Source organism: Ursus maritimus (genome assembly GCF_017311325.1).
Source record: "Ursus maritimus isolate PB19 chromosome X unlocalized genomic scaffold, ASM1731132v1 scaffold_X1, whole genome shotgun sequence".
Lineage (NCBI taxonomy): Eukaryota > Metazoa > Chordata > Mammalia > Carnivora > Ursidae > Ursus > Ursus maritimus.
The window spans coordinates 81,645,056-81,665,349 of record NW_024423319.1 but is presented as its reverse complement, the minus strand read 5'-3'; the positions used below and the strand labels follow the sequence as shown (position 1 = coordinate 81,665,349).

At 42.4% G+C, this 20,294-nt stretch overlaps 1 protein-coding gene across 1 annotated transcript in view; it reads right to left on the bottom strand.

The window, feature by feature from the left end:
* Positions 1-18,941, bottom strand: part of DGKK (diacylglycerol kinase kappa) — a 181,647-nt gene extending 162,706 nt beyond the window's left edge. The window contains exon 1 of the mRNA XM_040631564.1: positions 18,330-18,941. Within this exon, the coding sequence (XP_040487498.1) occupies positions 18,330-18,941 (612 nt within the window). The remainder of the gene's footprint in view (positions 1-18,329) is intronic.
* Positions 18,942-20,294: the final 1,353 nt, after the last annotated feature.

Genomic DNA, 20,294 nt, shown 5'->3' with positions numbered 1-20,294 from the left:
GGATATCAATCTTAGTGACTTATGACCCTGCAGGAGGTGGGAGGCAAGATGATCCAGCTAGCAGTGGCAACACCACGTTGTGGCAGAGGTGAAAGTGGAACACAGACCTGAGCTACACCTATTTAAAAACAGTAGCTTTAACCGTGTCTGCATACACTTTACTTGTTTTTAACAAATTCCATTTTGTATCAATGTCACAGTCATTTTGAAGCCGTATAAAGTGCTTTACAGAACTTATAAGGCTTTGAAATACTTTTGAGCCTAGAATTTTAAAGTGCTTCCCAGATATTCTATGATGGGAAATATCCTTATTTACAAATGGATAAATAAAAAGTGAGAGGTTAAAGGATTTACCTCAAATCACAAAGGTACAGCTAGGAATAGAATCAGCCTCTTAAATCTCAATTCTGGGGCCAAATGACTAGACTGGTGCGTTTTTAATCTCTTAAGAATTGCAGAACCTTCTGAGACTTCTGACCTCAGGAAGTCTCCAATTATTTACATAATGAATCATCATTATAAACATCTAAAGCATTTTGCAGCATTAAAAAAAACAACAACAACCATTACGACCACCTTAAAACCTTGTCTCATCTTAAGCCTGTGGATTTGGTTGGCTTTAACAAAGGTAATTAGTCCTGAAATGAAGGCAGGTGGCCCCCATTATCCCACTTTGTTTAGAGGAATCTAGATCAATTCTGGGCTCAAGAGGGCTGCTTTGAAAATCTTGTACTAACTAGCCTCCACGGATTAGGGATTGGTTTTGGGGTCAGGAGCCTTGGGCTTGAATCTTGACTCCAATCCTTAGTAGTCAAGTATCCTTTAGCCTTGGTTTTCTCATTTGCACAATGGGGATAAAACCAATATCATACACAGGGTTGGGGTTAGAATCCAAGGACATAGGACATGGGAAATGCGGAAGCATTTTAGAAAGTTGTGGAGTATAATACAAACATCAAGTGGTAGTCTAGAAAGACCACTACTTTTTTTTTAAGATTTTATTTATTTATTTGACAGAGAGAGAGACAGCCAGCGAGAGAGGGAACACAAGCAGGGGGAGTGGGAGAGGAAGAAGCAGGCTCCCAGCGGAAGAGCCTGATGTGGGGCTTGATCCCATAGCACCAGGATCACGCCCTGAGCCAAAGGCAGATGCTCAACAACCGAGCCACCCAGGCGCCCCAGAAAGACCACTACTTTTTATGTCTATAACATGAATGATTGGGAAAGGTATCTGGGAGCTGTCTGAAATTTTAGAATTATAAGCATACAGAGAAAGTTGGTTAGGAATAGTGTTCCTTACATGCACAACAAGGTCATCCAAAGGCATGCCAAACATGCATATACAGTAGCAAAACTGAGACTAGAAGATGCTCTTAAATATTGAAGATCGAATATAGGTGCTGCTTACTATAGAAACAGACCCTGTATGAAATTCATGGGGGGAATCATTTCCCTTCTCAGATCGGAGTATCTCTGAACATCAGGCAGGAGCCTGTACTCTCATGTTAGAGAAAGATGGTACATAGAAGTCGGTAGTCCAGGAATAAAATAAAAGCATCCTGGACCCTTGGATGTTACTGAGAAAGAATCCAGACAGAGTTTGAGAAAAGGGTGAGTTGCAAAGTAGAAAGAAAATCAGAAATTATTAACCTCCCATGCTTCTCTCTTAATGATTTCCCTTCCTCCTTACTCACTACCCCCCCAAATCAGTTGTTCTACCCCCATTTTCTGCCAGTTCTGCATTTCTGCCTGCATCCCTGAAGCTCCTCTGGTCTCCAAAAACACTGGTGTTTTCTCACCTCAGTGCCTTTGCTCACACTGTTTTGCTTGCCCAGAATTACCTCCTTATCACTCCTCCTGGTACTTCCCCCCAAATAAGAAAAAGTTTAACTCATCTCTGAACCCAAGTCTACCCCATTCTGCCAGGCTCCAATCACTTCTTATCTCCTTTGAACTCAGAGTTTCTCTTGTATTAAAATGAGTATCATTTTCTCCTTGGGATTGCAGTTATTTGTATACTTGGTCTTATTTCCTTTGCTTGGCTATAATTTCCTTCAGGTAAATTACAGTTATCAGCACAGTGCCTGACACAGAATAGGTACTCAATAAATGATTTTAGATGAATGAATGATCATCATCACTTGCAATAATCAGGCACCATCATCTCTCACCTGGATTTTTACAACAGCCTAATCTCCCTGCCTCCTATCTTGTTCTCTTCCAATCTATCCTTCCTACTGTCACAATACATGTCTTAGAAAAATTTCTTTCATTATGTTACTCTCCTATTGAACAACCTTAAATAATGTCCTGCTGTACAGAATAGAGACCAAATCCCTCTGCCTTTCTCTAAAGCTCTTTGACATCAGTCAAATAGGGTCCCTGCTGCTTCCAAGTCTGTGTATGTTGCTCCCAGATCTAAATTCAATTGATCTCACCTCCATCAGGAAGCCTTCCCAAATGAATCCATCCTTTATTGTTCCTCTTTTATAATTCTATAGCATTATTCTCTGTACTACACATGTTGAAATATAATCATATCTTTCCTTGTATTGTTATGTACCTGTCCCCAGTATACATGTTTTGTTTCCCAAATAAGATCGCAGACTTCATATCTACCTTTGTTTTTTCCACACCAACTAGCAAAGAGCTGGGGACCCACTAGGACTTCAGCTCACACTTTCAAACGTTTATCAATTTCTTCTCTAATTATTCTGTCTGGTATTCCATGTGTCTCCTCCATTGTCTGGAGCCATTTTAAGTGGCTTATTCTTTACTTCATTCCCAAAAGACAAAGTTTACCTGGTAAGAATAGTTTTCTTTAAGAAAGTCCCCATCTCCTGTCAACATATTCACAGCAAATCTTATAATACCTTAAGATGTCTTGGTTTACTCTCTTTGGAGATCTTTTGTATCATTATACATATAAGACTGCTTTGTGGTTCTTGTTATTTCAAGTTATTAAGTGCGTACTATGTGCAAAGAGCTTTAAAATAGAATCTTTGATGTAGAGGACAATATATTCTTCTTCTTATATTAACATAAGAGAAATGTTCTCATGCGTCTCCCTTAATAACTAGGTAACTATTAACCTTTCTTAATGGTTTCCCCCAAACACAGTATATTCCGAAGCTTACAAATAAAGACTTGGGTAATGAGAGAAGAGCTACTTGCATTCAGTCTGAGGACAACACATTAACAATATTCCCTCTCCTCAAAACCATTCAGAGGATTTTCACCAACAAAGAGAAAATAGCCAAAGGAGAGGACAGAGAAGTCGTTGAAAAAAATTATTCAGGATCAACACTTTAAAAGAAAATGTTCCTTTAAAAAAGTACACATTCTCTTATTTCTCCTTTCTCTTCCAATACTTTGATTTCTACATCAGTATTTTTTTCTCTGCCTATTTTCCCAAACAGAATTTGTCCGTATTTGTTTCTCTTACATTATCTGGTTCTATTAATTTCATTTCATTGTTTTCCATCCAGGGGCAGGGCAACAGTCCTCTAACCCTTAAGTTCTTCCCTTTCTGTAATCATTGTCTTGAGCACAGGCCTCACCAACATCTCAAACTCAAATTCTCCAAAACTAACCTCATAATCTTCCTCTAGCTACTACCTAAGCCTGTTCTTGTCACTGTATTCTCTATAATTCTAACTCCAGACACGTAAGTTCAGAGTTGTCTTCTACTCATCTTTCCCCCATCATCCACACCCAATCAGTTACAAACCGAATCCTATTAGCATCTCCTATTTCTTCCCATACTGGTTGCCTTAGGACCTCAACATCTCTTGCCTAGACTGGTGTCCCATCCTCTAGAGTCTTCCTATCTAACCCATCCTATATATTGATAGAGTTTTCTAAAATCTAAACCTAGTCATGTTACTCTCAATCAAAAACCTTCCACAGTTCTCCACTGTTAATGGAATAGAACACATATTCCTTCACCTGGCATTCAAGGTCTTCTGCATTTTAGCTTCCACCTAGCTTCTCCAGCCTTTCCTCCTGATGCACTAAAAGTACCTACCATGTCTAGTCTTTGTGGGATTCTCAGAGCATTGCCCTTTCCACCTCTTCCATGTTTATGCTTAGGATATTCCCTCTGCCTTTTGTCTCCTTTTTCATGTTTGCCTATCAAAGTCCTACTTAATCTTCAGACACAGTTCAGATGTAACCTCCTTCAAACAACCTTCCAAGATGGAGTGGCTTCCTTTATCTACTTAGCACAGTTCTTTGTCACTAGTAAGCCCTTAGAAAGGTTTGTTGAATTGAACTCACATAAAAGCATGTAAACTTTGGGGAACTCATAGCCTGCAGGAGTGAGGCATGCTGAAAATAGATTAAATAGGAAAAATGGGCAAGAGGTTGGCACCAAAGCAAGCAGCTAGAGCCTCCTCATTTATATGCTTTAATGTCCAGCTAAATCTGTGTGTGTGTATGTGTGTGTGTGTGTGTGTGTGTGTGTGTGTGTGTGTACCTATCTACCAGGCTGTTTGGCTATTGGAGTTTATATACTTGGGTATGTTCCTGGGAGTAAAGGTACCAGTGTGCATCTGTGGAGGTATGCCTGGCTATGCCTGTGCCCCTGTAAATTCCTTTTTCAAACCCCTGTTGCAGGTTTCTGTTTTAAAATGATGCTCAGGTAAATTGTGTTATGGAATAAAATATGTACTTTTGGAAATCAGTTCTGAGCATATGGCTTATAAGCTTCTAGGGAGTCGCTAAAGGGACATGGTATTTAAATGCAAGGAATTAGTAGCAGGATCAGGCCATAGCACACCATTGGGCACATCAGGAAAAGGCACCACTTACTAAAAGTATTTTACTTCCATTTGTCAGAAATTGTCATAATATACCAATTTCGTTAGCACAAGGCACTTGACTGCCATCTGCAGGAAAATTGTTAGAAGAAATATGTATATCTATGATGGCTTTCTTTGTGAAAGGTGTCCCCTTAGACATGGCAGCCTTGTAGAGTGTACGAACTGTACAACTTTATGTGGTGATCATTCCCAGTTGCTTTTCTAGAAAAGATAGAAGTTGTTTATCTTATTTAAGGGAAAAGTTGTTCCTTCTGTTTGGAAAGAAGATGGCTGTTAAGAATTTCCTGTGTCTAAGTAGAGACTCCATATTCTCTTTCCTGATCAAACCATTTTCAAGACCAGTGTGCTGATCTGATCAGAGGCATTGGTAAAACAAGTTAAAGCTTTTCCTGCAATTAGCGGAAAGCTATTTGGGATAAAATTTGGACTGCCAAAATTTTATAAAGGAGTTCAGCCACAATTTATTGAATGGCAGACAGCATGTTAGGCCCTAAGGGCCTTATTCTTATAGCCCTAATGGGTACACAAGCTGATAATCTCAGTATAGATGGCCATTGAGAAGCAGAAGTTTGTGTAGGGTGCTATGGGAGCCCAGAGGAAGGGCATCTAGCCCAGACACGGTACCAGTGAAGACTTGCTGGAGGAGACTGCTGAGCTGAGCTGAGTCAGCAGCACATTACTGGCTTCATTTAAGAGACACAAAAGCTAAGCCACCGAAAGATTAAGCAATTTACCCCATATTGCACAGCTATGTAGAGTGAAATTATGACTAGAACCAATGTGAAGTAACTCCCAATCTAAGAGAGTCCAAACTATTGAACCCCCAGTTACACAGTACTATTTGGATTTTTTTCGAGAAATTTTATTGGAATTATTATTTTATTTGAGAAAGTCCCATACTTACATGCCTCGCAGACACACACATTATGATATAAGAAAAATGAAGGCACACCAAAATAACCCAAGCCTCAGCCTTCTAGGACAGTTAATTAACACCTATACCACAATCCCGGCAACCTTTAGTTCCTCATTTTGTGGTTGCTGCAGCTTGCCACAGGAAAATGTATCGCATGAAAATGAGGCATCAGCTCAACTTCCTTGGATACCAACTTTAAGAGGCCTGAGTCATTCAAATCATTCCCCAAAGTCTTTCAAGCACCAAAGGCAGCAAACAAAAATACTGCTAATTAAATGTGTAATTGGGGTTTATTATAACTAGATATATTAGTTTAAAGTCTCATTCACCACTGCATTGAATTGGTTTTGTCTTGTTTTTATTTGAGCTTAATTGTCCTGTTTTATATGTGTTTAATTTTGTAGGATACTTCATACCCTTTCTGGATACAGGCAGAGTGCAAATTTTAAATAAATAATAACAATAGACTAAATTTATGTAGAATTGACTCTTTTATGTGCTGCATGTACACTTTATAGTACACTAGGGCCCCTTACAAAATCAATGTGTATGGTACATTTATGCCCATTTTATAGGACTTGGAATAATTTTGCTGGTTTAAATTATTACAGAAGCTTACAGTTATACATTAGCTTTTACTACATATTTTTAGTTATACCTACCATTTACTTGGTATAGTGTCCTTGGTCAAGAACACAATCCCCCATAATAAAAATGTTCCTATAAGCAAAGACAGTGCACATTATGACAACCCACTTTATGAAGCCTGTTGTAACACATTCCGGGGGGGGGGAGGGAGGAACTCTCTGGAATGGCTATGTTTCCAGGAGACTATTATGAATTTCTGGAATATTTTAGGCCAAATTTTAAACTCTGACTTGCTTCTTTTTCCTATTCAATGTGTTCCTACATCGCCAGCACCCTTGCTAAGCAGCCAGTAATAAACAGGGAGCGCAGATTCGCTTTCCTCTTAGCTTCAAATAAACAATTAGAAATGTACATCAGTTACAAACCCATTTTAGCATAGAAAAAGACTAATGAAATACTTCTTGTATTTGCATTAAATATTAGGCTTTCATTTAAGATTTCACTGAGAAAATATTAAAAAGATTCTAGTGTAGAAAGTTAAACTTATTAGGTCAGCTGCTCCCCGAAGGCCCTTTTCAGGAAATGCCATGGGTCTACAACACTGAAGATAAAAGATTTCACTGGATTCCCATCAACTTCTTACTTTTGCTGTAGAAAACTCTGTGATATCAAATAGGAAAAAATATCATAGAGAAAGCAGACCAGCCACTTAACAAAAGTGCAAAGAACGCCCAAAACAGTAGAGAAAGGACACTAGATAATATAATTCTCTTCTTCCACTTTTAGCTTTAGTAGTTTAATTTGGAATTTTGCATACAAAGAAATTGAAAGTTTTTAATTATATGCCCCGTCAACCAATCCTCTGCTTTAGTCATGTTATTTTACTAATCAACAGCCCTCCAATGGCTGTATATCATCAGTTGGATGATATACACAATTTTGTCAGTTGCCTTCAAAGTTACAATAGGACTTTGTCCACTTTATTTTCCACATTATTTCAATCTGTACTCTATGATTCTATTCGAGTGGCCATTTTCTTTCTAACTCCATATACCATACAAGGGCCTCACTCTTCTGTCTGTAGGCCTTCGCCTGCCCAATTCAGGGATAACCTCTCTTCTACCTGATAGTGTCAGTGTTTAATTTAATTCTGATTTTCTCTGGGTTTGAGGAGGATATATTGGGAACAATATATCCCACTTACCTCAAATAACTTTATATTTTTTCCCCTAAATTTCTTCTATCAAAGTGAATTTGCTATTAGGCAGTCCCTCATATCCGAATGTAATCCACCTCTGAAAACTTGTTGGATAGTGGGTTTTGGTTAGTGGGAAAATTTCTTCCATTATTCTACATTGGAAAAGCAATAATGCATCCCATTTCATCTTAAAAACCCCAACCAATTTCCTCAAATACCACCAGTAAAGTACTCTAAAATACCCATGTAACAATCCTCCAAATACGTATCATATTGTAAAGCATTTTATATACCAATTACATAATTATTGAACACTTAATGACCTAATTAACAGATATGTTTATGTGTCCTTCACAATGATGCCTTACTATACTGGTTACAAAACAAACCAAAAAAAAAAAAAAAACACCCAAACAAACAAACAAAGCAAGCAAGGTTTCAAGCTGCCTGGGAATGTCTGTGTTTGTTTTTCCACCATGAGAAGATGAGATGGAAGAACTCTTAAAAAAATTAGTGTTGATGACGGGTGATGGAAAGGCAAAGTAAGGCTTTTCCAGGCATTTCTAGGAAGACAACTCACTAGTGAAAAGTGATATACTAAGAAAACCATGAAGTGAGCCACCAAATGGATGCTTTGATTCCACGTGAAACCAAAAAACAAAACAAAACAAAACAAAACAAAACAAAACCCGTCCTGGTGATCTAGTCACCAAGTTGAGTAAATTAAAGAAAAGAGACAAGGACAATGCCAAAATTATCATTTTAATTTAGTCAGTCTTAACAGTCAAGCAGAGTAAGGTGAGGGTGTGAGAAAGGGACAGCAGTATCCAAATTCTGAGTAAGAGAATAGTTATGTTCTACTCAAGCCTGGCAGGAGGGAAACTATCACAGTAAGCATTAATTGAGGTTAGTGAGAAGGGCAAAAACTTGTTAATTTTCTGAAATCAATAATCTTGTTCTGTACCCTCATTTACTTGCCTCTTTGCTGTTTATGCTGAGCTGTTTTAATAAAGCTACATCAAATTTCTCTTTTATACTGCAAGGGACATGCGCGGTGATGTGAATAAAGCATGAAATAGTATGTTCAAGGGACATAATAAAGGCAAATGACACTTACTGAGGGAAAATTAACAATCAAGCTAAGCAGGGACTACTGTTGGGGGGGGTTCAGAGGATCCTGCTGTGAGGCTGGAGCCAGCTTCACAGAGTGAAGAGTGAAGTGAGAGTGGGGGACTCAGTTGACAGAGCCCAGGTAAATAAAAAACTTTCCTGGTTTCAAGTGTCTCTACTCATAGCCAAGGAGATTAACAATTTTGGTTTTTCTCAGCAGGTACCTTTCATTTCCTGCCTCAAACTGCAAAATCCCAGAAGAGAACAGGTAGAGACATTAGCTGCAGGAGAAGGCAAAGGAATGAACATCCAAGATTCTGGAAGTTCTTGGTTGAGCACCTCAAGCAAGCAGCGCTTCCATCCCCCTCCAATTCCTGGAGGCAGAAGCAGGCTTATGCCCCATACCCACTGCCTCTTGATTTAGAAGAATTCTGCAAAGCTCTGGGTTGGAGAATCACGCTTATCTCTCAGAATCCCCCAGTAACCTGTGCCTTGCCCGGTGCTAGGAGGAAAACAAGGGGGTGGGAATCGCCATCCTCAGGGTCTGAAATCTTTTACAATCTCTTTAAAGAAAAAGGCTTAAGCAGCAAATGCCTGTAATGCTTTGGAAGATGAAAATCTCCAAGTATTACAGAGGAGGAAGAAGACTCTGATCTTACCCAATACCACATTACACTTGCCTTTTAAATTACTAATTCAACCTTGGTTGGATCGTATACAGTTTATTAACTCTCTCAATTTTCTACCACATTTGGTTAATGAAAGCTGAATGAATATTCTATCCCCTTATAATTGCTGATAATGTCCTCAAACAAAAGTATTTCCCTTCTGGGTAGGAGGGACCCTAGCGAGCATGGTTGGTAACTGTGTGTTAAAGAGACAAAACCATTAGTACATTTTTGCATATGGTTAAAAGTGACCCAACAGAGTCTCAGAAATTTAGATTTAGATTTTCCTTTTGGGAATTTAACAGTGGGAAAAGGGTGGATTTTGCTCCTGGGTCTCCTGCTTCAGGTCCAAATCACTAAAGCTAGTTGGACAAATGAAATCTGGATGTCTAAGAAAGTGCACTTAGTAAAGGTGAGATCAAACGGCCAAGTGTATATGTAAAAATGTATATACTCTCATTGCTTTACATTGCAAATACATCTCTGAACAGTTAGGTTTCCAGCATGTGTTCAATCAGATCATACAGGCAGGCATTTGACTAGATAAACTTAAGCTAAAATTAAGAGTTGTTTCCTAAATCCAATGTAAAACAATGCACATGATTTAATAATTAAATGGGGGAGGTAATGGGTAGGGGAGAGCCTGAGACACAATTGTACATTCCTTTAAAGTCTTAACTACTGTAGATTATAAATGTATATAAGCATCTTTCTAAGAAAATGAATGGAAAAAAAAACCAACAAAATATTCATTATCTCTTGATACTCAATCTTGAGTGGTGGGGTGCTGCATAAATTTTATTTACTTTTTGGAAGCATTTTTTATTTCCTACTTTCTCTGAAATTAAGATACATATCCTTTCTTTTATTACACTACATTTTTATTTAAGAAGAGGTATGCTGAGACAAATATTTAAGTGAATGTGTCAGCAAAGCATCTAGTAAAACAAATCATTGTCCCCTGTATATCTGTTTGGTAATTGGGTGTCTCGTTTACCAGTTTGTTTAGAGGAAGTCTCATCTCTGTGATTTTGCCCACCGTGGAATCTTCAGTGCTAAGCACATAGGATGTAAACAGTTACTCAATTTAATTTTTAAATAAGTAAATGAATTAAAAACGTTGGAAAACATTAATTGAGTCTTAGTCTCTGCTTATAAATCTGACTTGCAAATTTTATAACTTTATAACTCCAGAGAACAGACATTAAAGAGAGCACATGATTAGACAACCACCTTGAGAAACCCATTATTGAATTGTCTAAGGGTCCTTCTCAGTTAGGTAGGTGTGTGTCTAATTTGGAAGTTAATAGAGCGTCATTGCTTTAGAGTTTATCATCAACTCTTGAGTTACTATAGTGTTAGAGGGGAACGAAGAGGCAGCTAATCCCCCAAATAATTTCTGTTTGGTTTGGAAATGTGGTGTATGATTTTCCCCCAGAAGGTTTACTTTCCTAATTGTTTTCCATGGGCAGGGTTTGCCATTCCGGAGTGCACAGCCTGACTGACTGATGGGGAAGGTAACCAGAAATGGGCTGGAGCTGGGGCAGAGGGAAATCAGCCTGGGATTAAACATTTACTACCCTTCAGCCTCAGGTTCTGAATTTAAGGTTCATTGGCACGGTTCTAGAAAGATATTACCTTTTCTTTGTATTACACTTCCTAGGAAGTCTTTAGAGTGGGGTAGGTGTAGAGCGCACTTTTTCTTAAAAGACAGGCTTTTCTCTCCCCACTTTTTTTTAAATAGCCTTAGGGGAATAAAGTTAATGAGGTTGTTGAGATTGTGGCCAACTTGCCTTAGGTTAGGAGAATTTCTTTTCCTCTTACCATTGTTTTCTGGCTTTGTTTCCCTCATGGATGTGGAGACAAATAAAGTAGATTGATTTTAGTGAAATTGAAGACATCTCTTCTGATGGAAGGAATTTTCCTTTAAAAAAATGTCTGGGGGAAATGATCCCTTGCTTTTGGTGGGGTTGTGGAAGCAAATCTCCTTAGGTTTGGAGGATTTCCATTTAGAAAAAATTCAGGTTTTGTGCGGCAAAACTATAAGGGCCACTGGATTTAGTGAGGTTGGGGGCCCTCCTGGTGGGGTGGAGGGGATTTCCTTTCTTTCATTCTCTTTAAAATAAGTAATTAACTTGGAAGAAATAAGATTGAGAGCGTCTTTCTATAAAAGAATTTCTTTTTCTTTTATTTCATTTAAAAAAATACTTGAAGGCTGGAAGATAAATTAGGTCCCTGGGTTTGGGTGAGATTGGGTGCATCTCCCCTTGAAGAAGTTCTGAAAAGATTTTGTAGGGGATTTTTTTTTCTCCTTTTTGTGAGAGGTAGAGTGGATTGCTCATCAGGAAAAATATGCATTATCGTCAATAAAGGATTGGTGCACCTTCCCTGAGAAGAACTTTCTTTTAAAAATTGTCCCTTAGCTTATTTTCTTCTGCCTCTCATTCCCTCCTTCCCTTCCTCTCTACCCTCTTCTTTTCCTCCCCCTCTCTCCCTCCCCTTCCAACTCCCTTTCTCTCACCCCTTTGCTCTCTCCCTTCCCTTTTTTGTTTCGAGAAAAATGTTCAGGGACTTTGGTGAGTTTGGGGCATCTTCATTCCCTAAAAAGGAGGTTTCTCTTTGAAAATATCCTTTTCATTTTTCCCTTCTTTCTCCCTAATCCTAAATGCATTTTCTTGTTTTGAGAAAAAAGGGGCTGTTGAGGCTGGGGACATCTTGGTTTTGTTTCTGTTTCTCTCTCTTTCTATTTATGCTTCCAATTTTTAAATTTCCTATATTAAGAATCAAGCTTTGGGGTTTGAATAAATTCAGATCATCTCCCACTAGAAGGATTTCCTTTTATTTTTTCTTCTTTAAATAATTTGCATTTGTTTTTGCTGTATCTTGACAGAAAAGTTCATGTGTCTGTGAGGCTGGAGCACTTCTCTTTAAGAGGATTTTGTTTTCATTTCATTGATATTATCCCCTCCACCAACAGACATGCCTTTCCATTATTGATTTTCTTTTAAATCTTAAAAATAATGTACTTTGAGAATAAGGTTCATGTGTTTGGTGAGGATGGGGCATGTCCGCTGACAGGGGAGGGATTTATTTCTTTTATTTCTCTTTTTCTCCTTTTCTGGGAATTAAAAATTCAGGGTGTTTGGTAAGATCAGGGACCCTGTCCTTTAATGTTTCTTTCTTTTTGTTAAAACATTTGTGTGTTTCTGGGATGGAAGGATTGGTAAGTTTCATGGACTTTGATGATTTTGAAAGTATCTGTCCATACAAAGACTTCTTTTTTGTTTATTTTTCCCAGAGAAAAAATTGTGGGGGGGGGTGAATAAAGGTTATTTTCCTTGGTGAGATTGGAGGCCCTGCCCTTAAGAGGATCTCTCTGTCTTTTGGTTCCTTTTTAAAAATGTCTTTTTTCTTTATGCATTCATTTATTCCTTTGTTTATTTGTGGGAAGACAGTAGGTTCATTATCTTGCAGTTGGAGGAGTGATCTCTTTCTTTTACTTATTTTTAAAAATTTGGAAATAATTCACATACCACAAAATTCACCATTTTCAAGTGTACAAAGTCAGTGTTTTTTAGCGTATTCATAGGGTTGTGCAACCATCACCACTATCTAATTTCAGAACATTTTTATCATCTTTCAAAGAAACCCTGTACCTTTTAGTCATCACCCACACTTCCCCCTACCCTCTTCCCCTAAGCCCCAGGCTACCACTAATCAACTTTCAGTCTCTAAGGATTTGCTTATTCTGGACATTTCATGTAATTGGAAGAAATAATGTTAGGAAGATTTGGTGACACTCCCCTTTGGGAGATTTATTTTTGCCCCCATAATTTTTGTAAAAGATTGGGTATGAGCAGTGGGGTGCACATAAAGTTTATAAATTTCATGAATTTTTTAAGGTTAGAAATACTGTTTACCTCGAGGTGATTTCTCTCTTTCCCTCTTTAATTTTTCTCTTGGGGACTTAAGTTGCATGGGTTTTGATGAGGGTGAGGAACATCTCCCTTTAGAATTTCTTTCTTTTTTTCTTAAAATAATTTTTAGGGGAGACATAAGTTTCTTTATCTTGGGTCACTGGTCCTTTTTTTTTAATTTGTAAATTTGTTTTTCTATTTTGAGAATAAGGTTTATTTGCTTTGGTGAGGGTGGGGCATCTCCCTTTAGGAATGGATGCTTTCTTTTTTTAATCCTTAAAATTATTTTTTTCCACTGAGGGAATTACAGTCAGCAGTCTTTGGAGAGGTTGGGCACCCTATCCCTAGCAGAATTTCTATTTATTTTCTTTCCAAAAAAAGGTTTTCTTTGGGAGTAATAGGTTCAGGGTCTTGCGCCTCTGCCTCTTATCCTTCCTTCTCAGACTCCTGTTCTAGGATGGTCCCCGCTGGGAGCATCAGACTTGGAACAACAATTGCTGCTTTGAAAAAAATCCAGGCTGAGGGAATATCAGCTTAAAGATTGTTCTTAGACAAATGAGGATCCTGTATGTCACAGAAAGCCCTATGTTGGATATTTTTTTTAAGAATCCACATTAGATAAATTAATAGTTATATCCTAGTGGGTGCCAAGTTTTTGCCTTCTCCCACCCTGCTGCCTTTGTCAGGGGAATAAGAGTTAATAATGCAGAGGAAAGCATTCTGCAAACTGTAAAGTGCCGTACTAGCAGAAGGGATTATATAATCCTTATTATAATATCCCTGAATGGTTTCCTGCTCTCTATGGATTTTCCCCTTTTCCTTGGAAGCACTTTGGGCAATGGATCAGCCTTTCATTTTGGGCTGCAGATGTGCAGAAGCCCCGGTCAGAGATTTTTTTTTTTAAGATTTTATTTATTTATTTGACAGAGATAGAGACAGCCAGCGAGAGAGGGAACACAAGCAGGGGGAGTGGGAGAGGAAGAAACAGGCTCATAGAAGAGGAGCCTGATGTGGGGCTCAATCCCCTAACGCCGGGATCACGCCCTGAGCCGAAGGCAGACGCCTTAACCGCTGTGCCACCCAGGCACCCCTCGGTCAGAGATTTTAATAAACACGTAAGAATTCTTTTCTCAGAAAAGAAAGACAACTGACCAAATATCTCATTATCTTTTCTAGAACATACTGCTGCAAATGCTCAGGAGCTCTCAGATTATACCAAACAAATCAGATGGTTTCATCAAAACCTGGCAAGGAGGGAGGAAAGTACCTAAGAGGAAAGAAAGTAATTTCATCGTGACCTTCAACAGGTTAAACATTCGATTCTACAATCCCAAAGCTGTTTATAGTCACTGCAGATATTCTGTTCACTTAGGAAAAAAAAAATTGTTACCCCTGAAACCAACAACATCATCATTAGTCTGCTGCTGCTGGGACTGCAGGGGATAAGGATACTTTCCAAACCATTTTTTTAATTGTTGGTAATTTGCTTCTTAATTATGGTTCTAACATCCATTCTGAAAAGGGAGAGATTGACTGCATTTCCTTAAGAGCTATATATCCAGGCTATTTAAATAAGCATTTACTTCTCACTCTGAAATCAATGAGAACACATTTTTATTCTTTCACAGCGGCAGTCTCTTCGTGGTCCTTGCTGGGAATGGAATTGATAGGTTTCAAGCTTCAGCAAGTGTTTACTGAGCAAAAACAGGGAGGGCTGAATTGTACTAAGCACTGAGAAGGAGAGAGAGTATCTACCTTTGCGAAGCTCAGAAATAAGTAAAACGATAAAGTATTCGGGCAAGAATTACCAGATATCATATAAACAAATGCTTGCAACTTTGCTAGAAAGTGTGTGCAAAAAATACCAGAAAACTGCTCTGTTATGGTTTGGGGTGTAATGGTAAATGGCAATTGATCTCTTATCACACACCCCCTATTCCAGAAATAAAGGCCACACAAGTGTATTTCTTTTCAGATTTTTCATCAATCACCTGTATGGTGTGATTATAATTTCGAAGCTAGTCAAACCCAATTAATAAAAACATGGACTATTTTTCTTCAACCATAAGTGAGGAGAGGGAATCAAATATAGTACACTTCATGTAAGCCCCACTCCCCCCAAGCAAGTCATAGCATTGTTAAAGAACCAATTCACACATCCTTACTTACACTTGCTGCCACCAGGTGGGAGACCATGGCTCATTTCCTGGAAGTCAAAACATTTTAGAAAGGAAGGAAATAAACAGGTTTGGTTCACAAGACTGTGTTATCCTGGTATCTATTTGGAAAGACAATATGAGCCCCCTTTTCTCAGTCTCTACCCTCATGATGGGCATTGATTTACAACCAACAGGTTCTGAAACCTGAAAAGAGAGCAGACTACACACTGAAAGATGTTGATTTTTTTCTTTTTCTTTTTCTTTTTTACTGCAATATCAGTCAGCAAAAATTATCTGGGGGAAACTTGCAGTCACATTCACTTTGTTTTACTCATTCATTCCTTTGACTTATCAGGCTAGTTTCATGCTACTGGTACTGACTGTGCCTTGCCACGTAGGATTTCATTGTATGATAAGAGCTGTATTTTGTTAGGATCTGAGATTGTGTGTGTGTGTGTGTGTGTGTGTGTGTGTGTGTGTGTGTTTCCCCAAGCTTGCCTCAAGGAGGCAGTGTCTGAGTACAACACCTCCCCAGCTAAGATGGCAACCTGTTTGCCTTGAATGTTAAGATGCGAGTCAGCTGGCTGTGGGTGCTGTTTGCCTGAGGATGCAGCAGAGAACGGTCCTATCACTGAAGATCAGATGTTCCCATAGGCACAAGAAAGCAATTGCATAGCAACACCTAGGGTATTGGAAAGGGGTTTGGCTCCCAGCAATCTGAGCATTTACCCAGATCCTTTGCATTCTTAGAAATCATCTAGAACCACTGATAGGTTCCTCTGCATGGCCCTTTTAGCGGATGGTCAGGGTTCTTAACGCCATTCTAAAAGATAAAGGGCTGAACAAATGATTAACTCTACGGAAGGCAAAGTCAAACCTTGGGGGGTCCTGGTCCCCTGCCAGGGCTGACAAATGCCTACTGGTCAGCCGGCCAGCACGTCTGAGAGGGCGCTCTGTAGAGGAAGCTAACCTGATTCCCCTTACCTTGATCCTCCTTATCTGTCTGGCAACAGACATTTTCCTGTCAAGCTCACGGGACATGCTTTCCCACTGTCACAGGGCTCATCCCCGGAGCTCCTGGCCTCCAGTCAGTCTTCCAGGGGCCAAAGAGGCCATATATTTGCCAGACATCCTGGTAATTAACTCTCCAGGTGTCAGTTTCTGAGCCATGTTCCCCAAATCTCACTTAAGAAGGCCATAGCTCATGTGGTCCCTGCCAGGCTCCCTCCCACTGGCTTCATTGCAAACTCTTTCAAAAAGACCAGAGCACACACCAGGTTAAGGTGATCTCCGGTGTCTAGCTGCACTGCCCCTTCCTTTCCTGAGATCACTGAAGGGAAGGGTTGCTGCAGGGAGGGGGAGATACACCCCCTGGTGAGAGCCCCCTTGTTGAATTAAAAACAACAACAACAACAACAACAACAACAACAACAGCAACAACAACAACAACAACTTGTCTTAGTTTCCTACAGTCCTGTTTTATTTATTTTTAAACCTCTGCACTTTTTTCCCCTGTGAAACTTTTTGCTTTAGGCTTCTTCTTATTCAGTCATTTATCATTGCAGTTATTTTGCAAACTCAAGCCTCCCTACTCATAACTCAGGGAGCAACCAGCGCTTGCATTTCCATTTCGTGATGCCAAGTTCTGCCCCCTTCGCCTACATTCTACAAGTGTGCGGTCCGCAGCAGAAGGATTCCAGAGCCCTGTCCCTAAGCTCTGCTAGGCAGAAGGATGGGCAGGTATTGGTGTGGTGTGTTGTTTGTTTATTTCTGTGTTTTGTTTCGTGTTTTTTTTTCTGCAGGGGAAGCTAAATCAAGGTGTATCTATGCATTATCATTGTATTCACAGTCTCGTGGAACGAAGTTTATGGGGGAAAGGAAGAGTAGGGGGAGTAGAAAGAAAGCAAGAAAGACAAACAGACTCCTGCTGAAGAACCAACGGGGTTTCAGGGGGTCCAAGGCAAACACAGAAAACCTCCTTCCTCCCTCCTCCCACCTCCCCCCTGGGCGGGTGCGCCAGGATCCTCCACTGTCTTCTCCAGGCAAAGCGCAACATTTAGGAAGGCATCTCTGAAGACTGGAAGAGACGAGGATTTCCTTTCACACGCTCTCAAATACCAACTCCTATTTTGGAGTCTCTAAACCCGGACTCCTGCACCATTCCGACTGGCCCCGGTGCGGGATGTCAGTCTCCCGCTCTTGACGCGGCCCATCATCCTGTCACAGTGTTTGCACCTACCTGCCGGGAAATCCTGCAGACAGATGGAATGGTGCCTTCGACACACGCATGCTCTCCCCCTCCTCCCCAGCGAACCCTGCCCTTCCCCTGCACTGCGCGTGGGCGCCGCCCATCCCCTCGTCCCCACCCGGAGTACCAGCTCCCAGCAGCCGACAGAGGCGCCGGGCACCTCCTTGGAGCGCTGCCAGTTGCGTCCCCGCTGATGACCCCCTCCCCAGTGTCAGGGAGGGGGCCAAGCTGAAGGCTGCGGCTCCGCAGCTTGGGCCTCTGCGGCAGTGACCATGGCTAAGAGGTGTGTCCCACTCCCCATCCCCACCACTCAGTCCCATCCCCGTGTCCCCAGGGCCTGCCCCAAATACTTCTCGAGGTCTCTTGCGCTCCCCGGGGACGTCTTCCTCCTCTTTTTCAAGATACAGGCACTCCCTGCTCTGCCACTTCTCCCCATGGGGAAAACTGCTCCCACTCCCAACCTGTGCAGTCACCCTGTTTCTAGCCCCAACAGCCCACTCTCTCTTCCACATGTTGCTTCCCGCCTCCCAACCATTTCCCACTCCCCCGGGCTCCTCCATCCCCGCATCTCTCCGCGCATCTTTGCCAGTCGGTGGCAGCCAAATGGGATGCTTAGGGTACCCAGAGTCCCAGGAGCTTGATAGCCATCTGGCCTCTTTTTGCTTCTTTTCCCCCACACGCCCCAGGGGGTCTTTTTCTTACCTTTATACCGGAGAACGGCACTGGTGTTCGGGGCGATGATGAGGTCTTTAAACCCCTCTCCGGAGCCACCACCGGACACTGCAATAGACGTGGTGCTGGGCTCGGCTCCGTATGGGACTTTGGAGCCGGCTCAGGGCAGGACTCTATGGCTGGTTCTGGGGCTGGTTCTGGGGCCGGCTCGGGGGCCGGTTCTGTGGCTGGTACTGGCACCGGCTCGGGGGCCGGTTCTGTGGCTGGTTCTGTGGCTGGTTCTGTGGCTGGTTCCGGAACCGGCTCGGGGGCCGGTTCCGTGGCTGGTTCTGAGATCGGTTCTTTGTCGAGATCTGTGGCTGGTTCTGAAGCCGGCTCTGGGGCCGGTTCTGTATCTGGTTGTGGGACCGTTTCTGTGTCGAGTTCTGTGGCTGGTTCTGGTGTCGCCTTCGGACGGGGTCCTGGAGCAGGCTCTGGACTGAACTGCGGTGCCGGTTCTGGTGAAGGCGCGTGGAGCAGCTCAGGAGCCCGCGGCGGCGACGGCGGCGGCGGCCACGGCGGCGGCGGCTCTGGAGACTCCAAGGGCTGCTCTCCATCCTGAGGCGGGGCAGTGCCCTGGGCCGCGGCAGCTCCGCGGTCCATGGCTGCACACCGCCTCAGGTCTGGGCAGCTTGCGCACCTGAGCTTGGAGGGCTAAAGTACCCTCGGGCGCCCCGCCCACTCCTGTTCGACTACCTCTTGCAGGGTGCCAAACTTTCCCCCGCCCCGCTCCATGGCTGGCTCCGCTCTGAGGTCTAAGCCAGGGGCGCTCAGCGTCTCCCAGTGCTGGAACACGCCCCTCGGTGAGCGCACACCTCTTCGTAAGCAGCCACGGGCCCGATGGGCGGGAAGCAGAGGGGCTTGCGAACGCGGACTGGACAGAGCGCTTGATGACCTCCTAGCGACGTGCGGGAGGGGAGGGGGGGAGACAAAAAAAGGGGAGGGGGGAATGGAGCGCCGGGGGGGGGGGGCTGTTGGAGCCCAGCCGTTTAACCCTTTGGTGACATGAATGCAAAAACAACAACAACAACAACAACAAAAAACCCGGAGGAGAACTTGAGGGTCTTTGCAACCCCCCAACCACTCAGCTGTGAGCTGCGGCTCCTCACAGCTTGCATCCTGTGTCTGCTCTCTCACCTCAGCAGCAGGTGAGCCTAGCTTCGGACCAACCTCCTGCCCCCCCATCTCCAAGACTCAGTGGGCAAGTAATCCTCTTTTCTAACCCGGGGAAAGAAATTAAGCGGTACGGCGTTGGGGTATGTGCGCGCGCGTGCGCGTGCGTGTGTTCAGTCCTCTGGATTGAAGTACAATTTGCGCCCCCGCCTCAGTTTTTGCATTTTTGAGCTTCGCCGGATCTGAGGGTTTTGCCGTTGAGTACGGGGCTTGGGGTGCTTCGGGAAAGGTGTGTAATGAGAAAGGGCTGGAGCCCTGGCTTTCCGCAGCGTGCAGATACAGCCCCTAGAGCAAGGCAAGAGTTTCCCATGGAAGCGGCGGCTAGGCTGCGCGCTCTGGAGAGAAGGCTGCCCTGGTCTCCGCGGCGGTTCGGGAGTCCGCCCGGCTCGCCCTGGCCATGGGAGACTGCCTTTTGCTTTTAGCTGGACTTCCCAGGCATCAGCAGGACTTTTTACTGAACTTGTTAATGGGTGTGTGTGTGTGTGTGTGTGTGTGCGCGCGCGCGCGTGTGTGTGTATCTTGGGCTGGGGGAAATTCACTGCACCACCCACACCTTTTTCACCTCCTGATACCTCAATAGCACTCTGACGTTAGGATGGAAGATTCTCTTGAGAAGAGTACAGCCGGTCCCTGCCGCAGCACCCTTCCCACCTCATCGGGAGACTTCAGATCTCTCGACTGTTAGTCACGTACACATACATACAAACCATCATCTCAGTCAGACCTAGACTTCAGACGCCAATATACTGCAAAACTGTAATTAAAAATTGAGAAGACCACCCG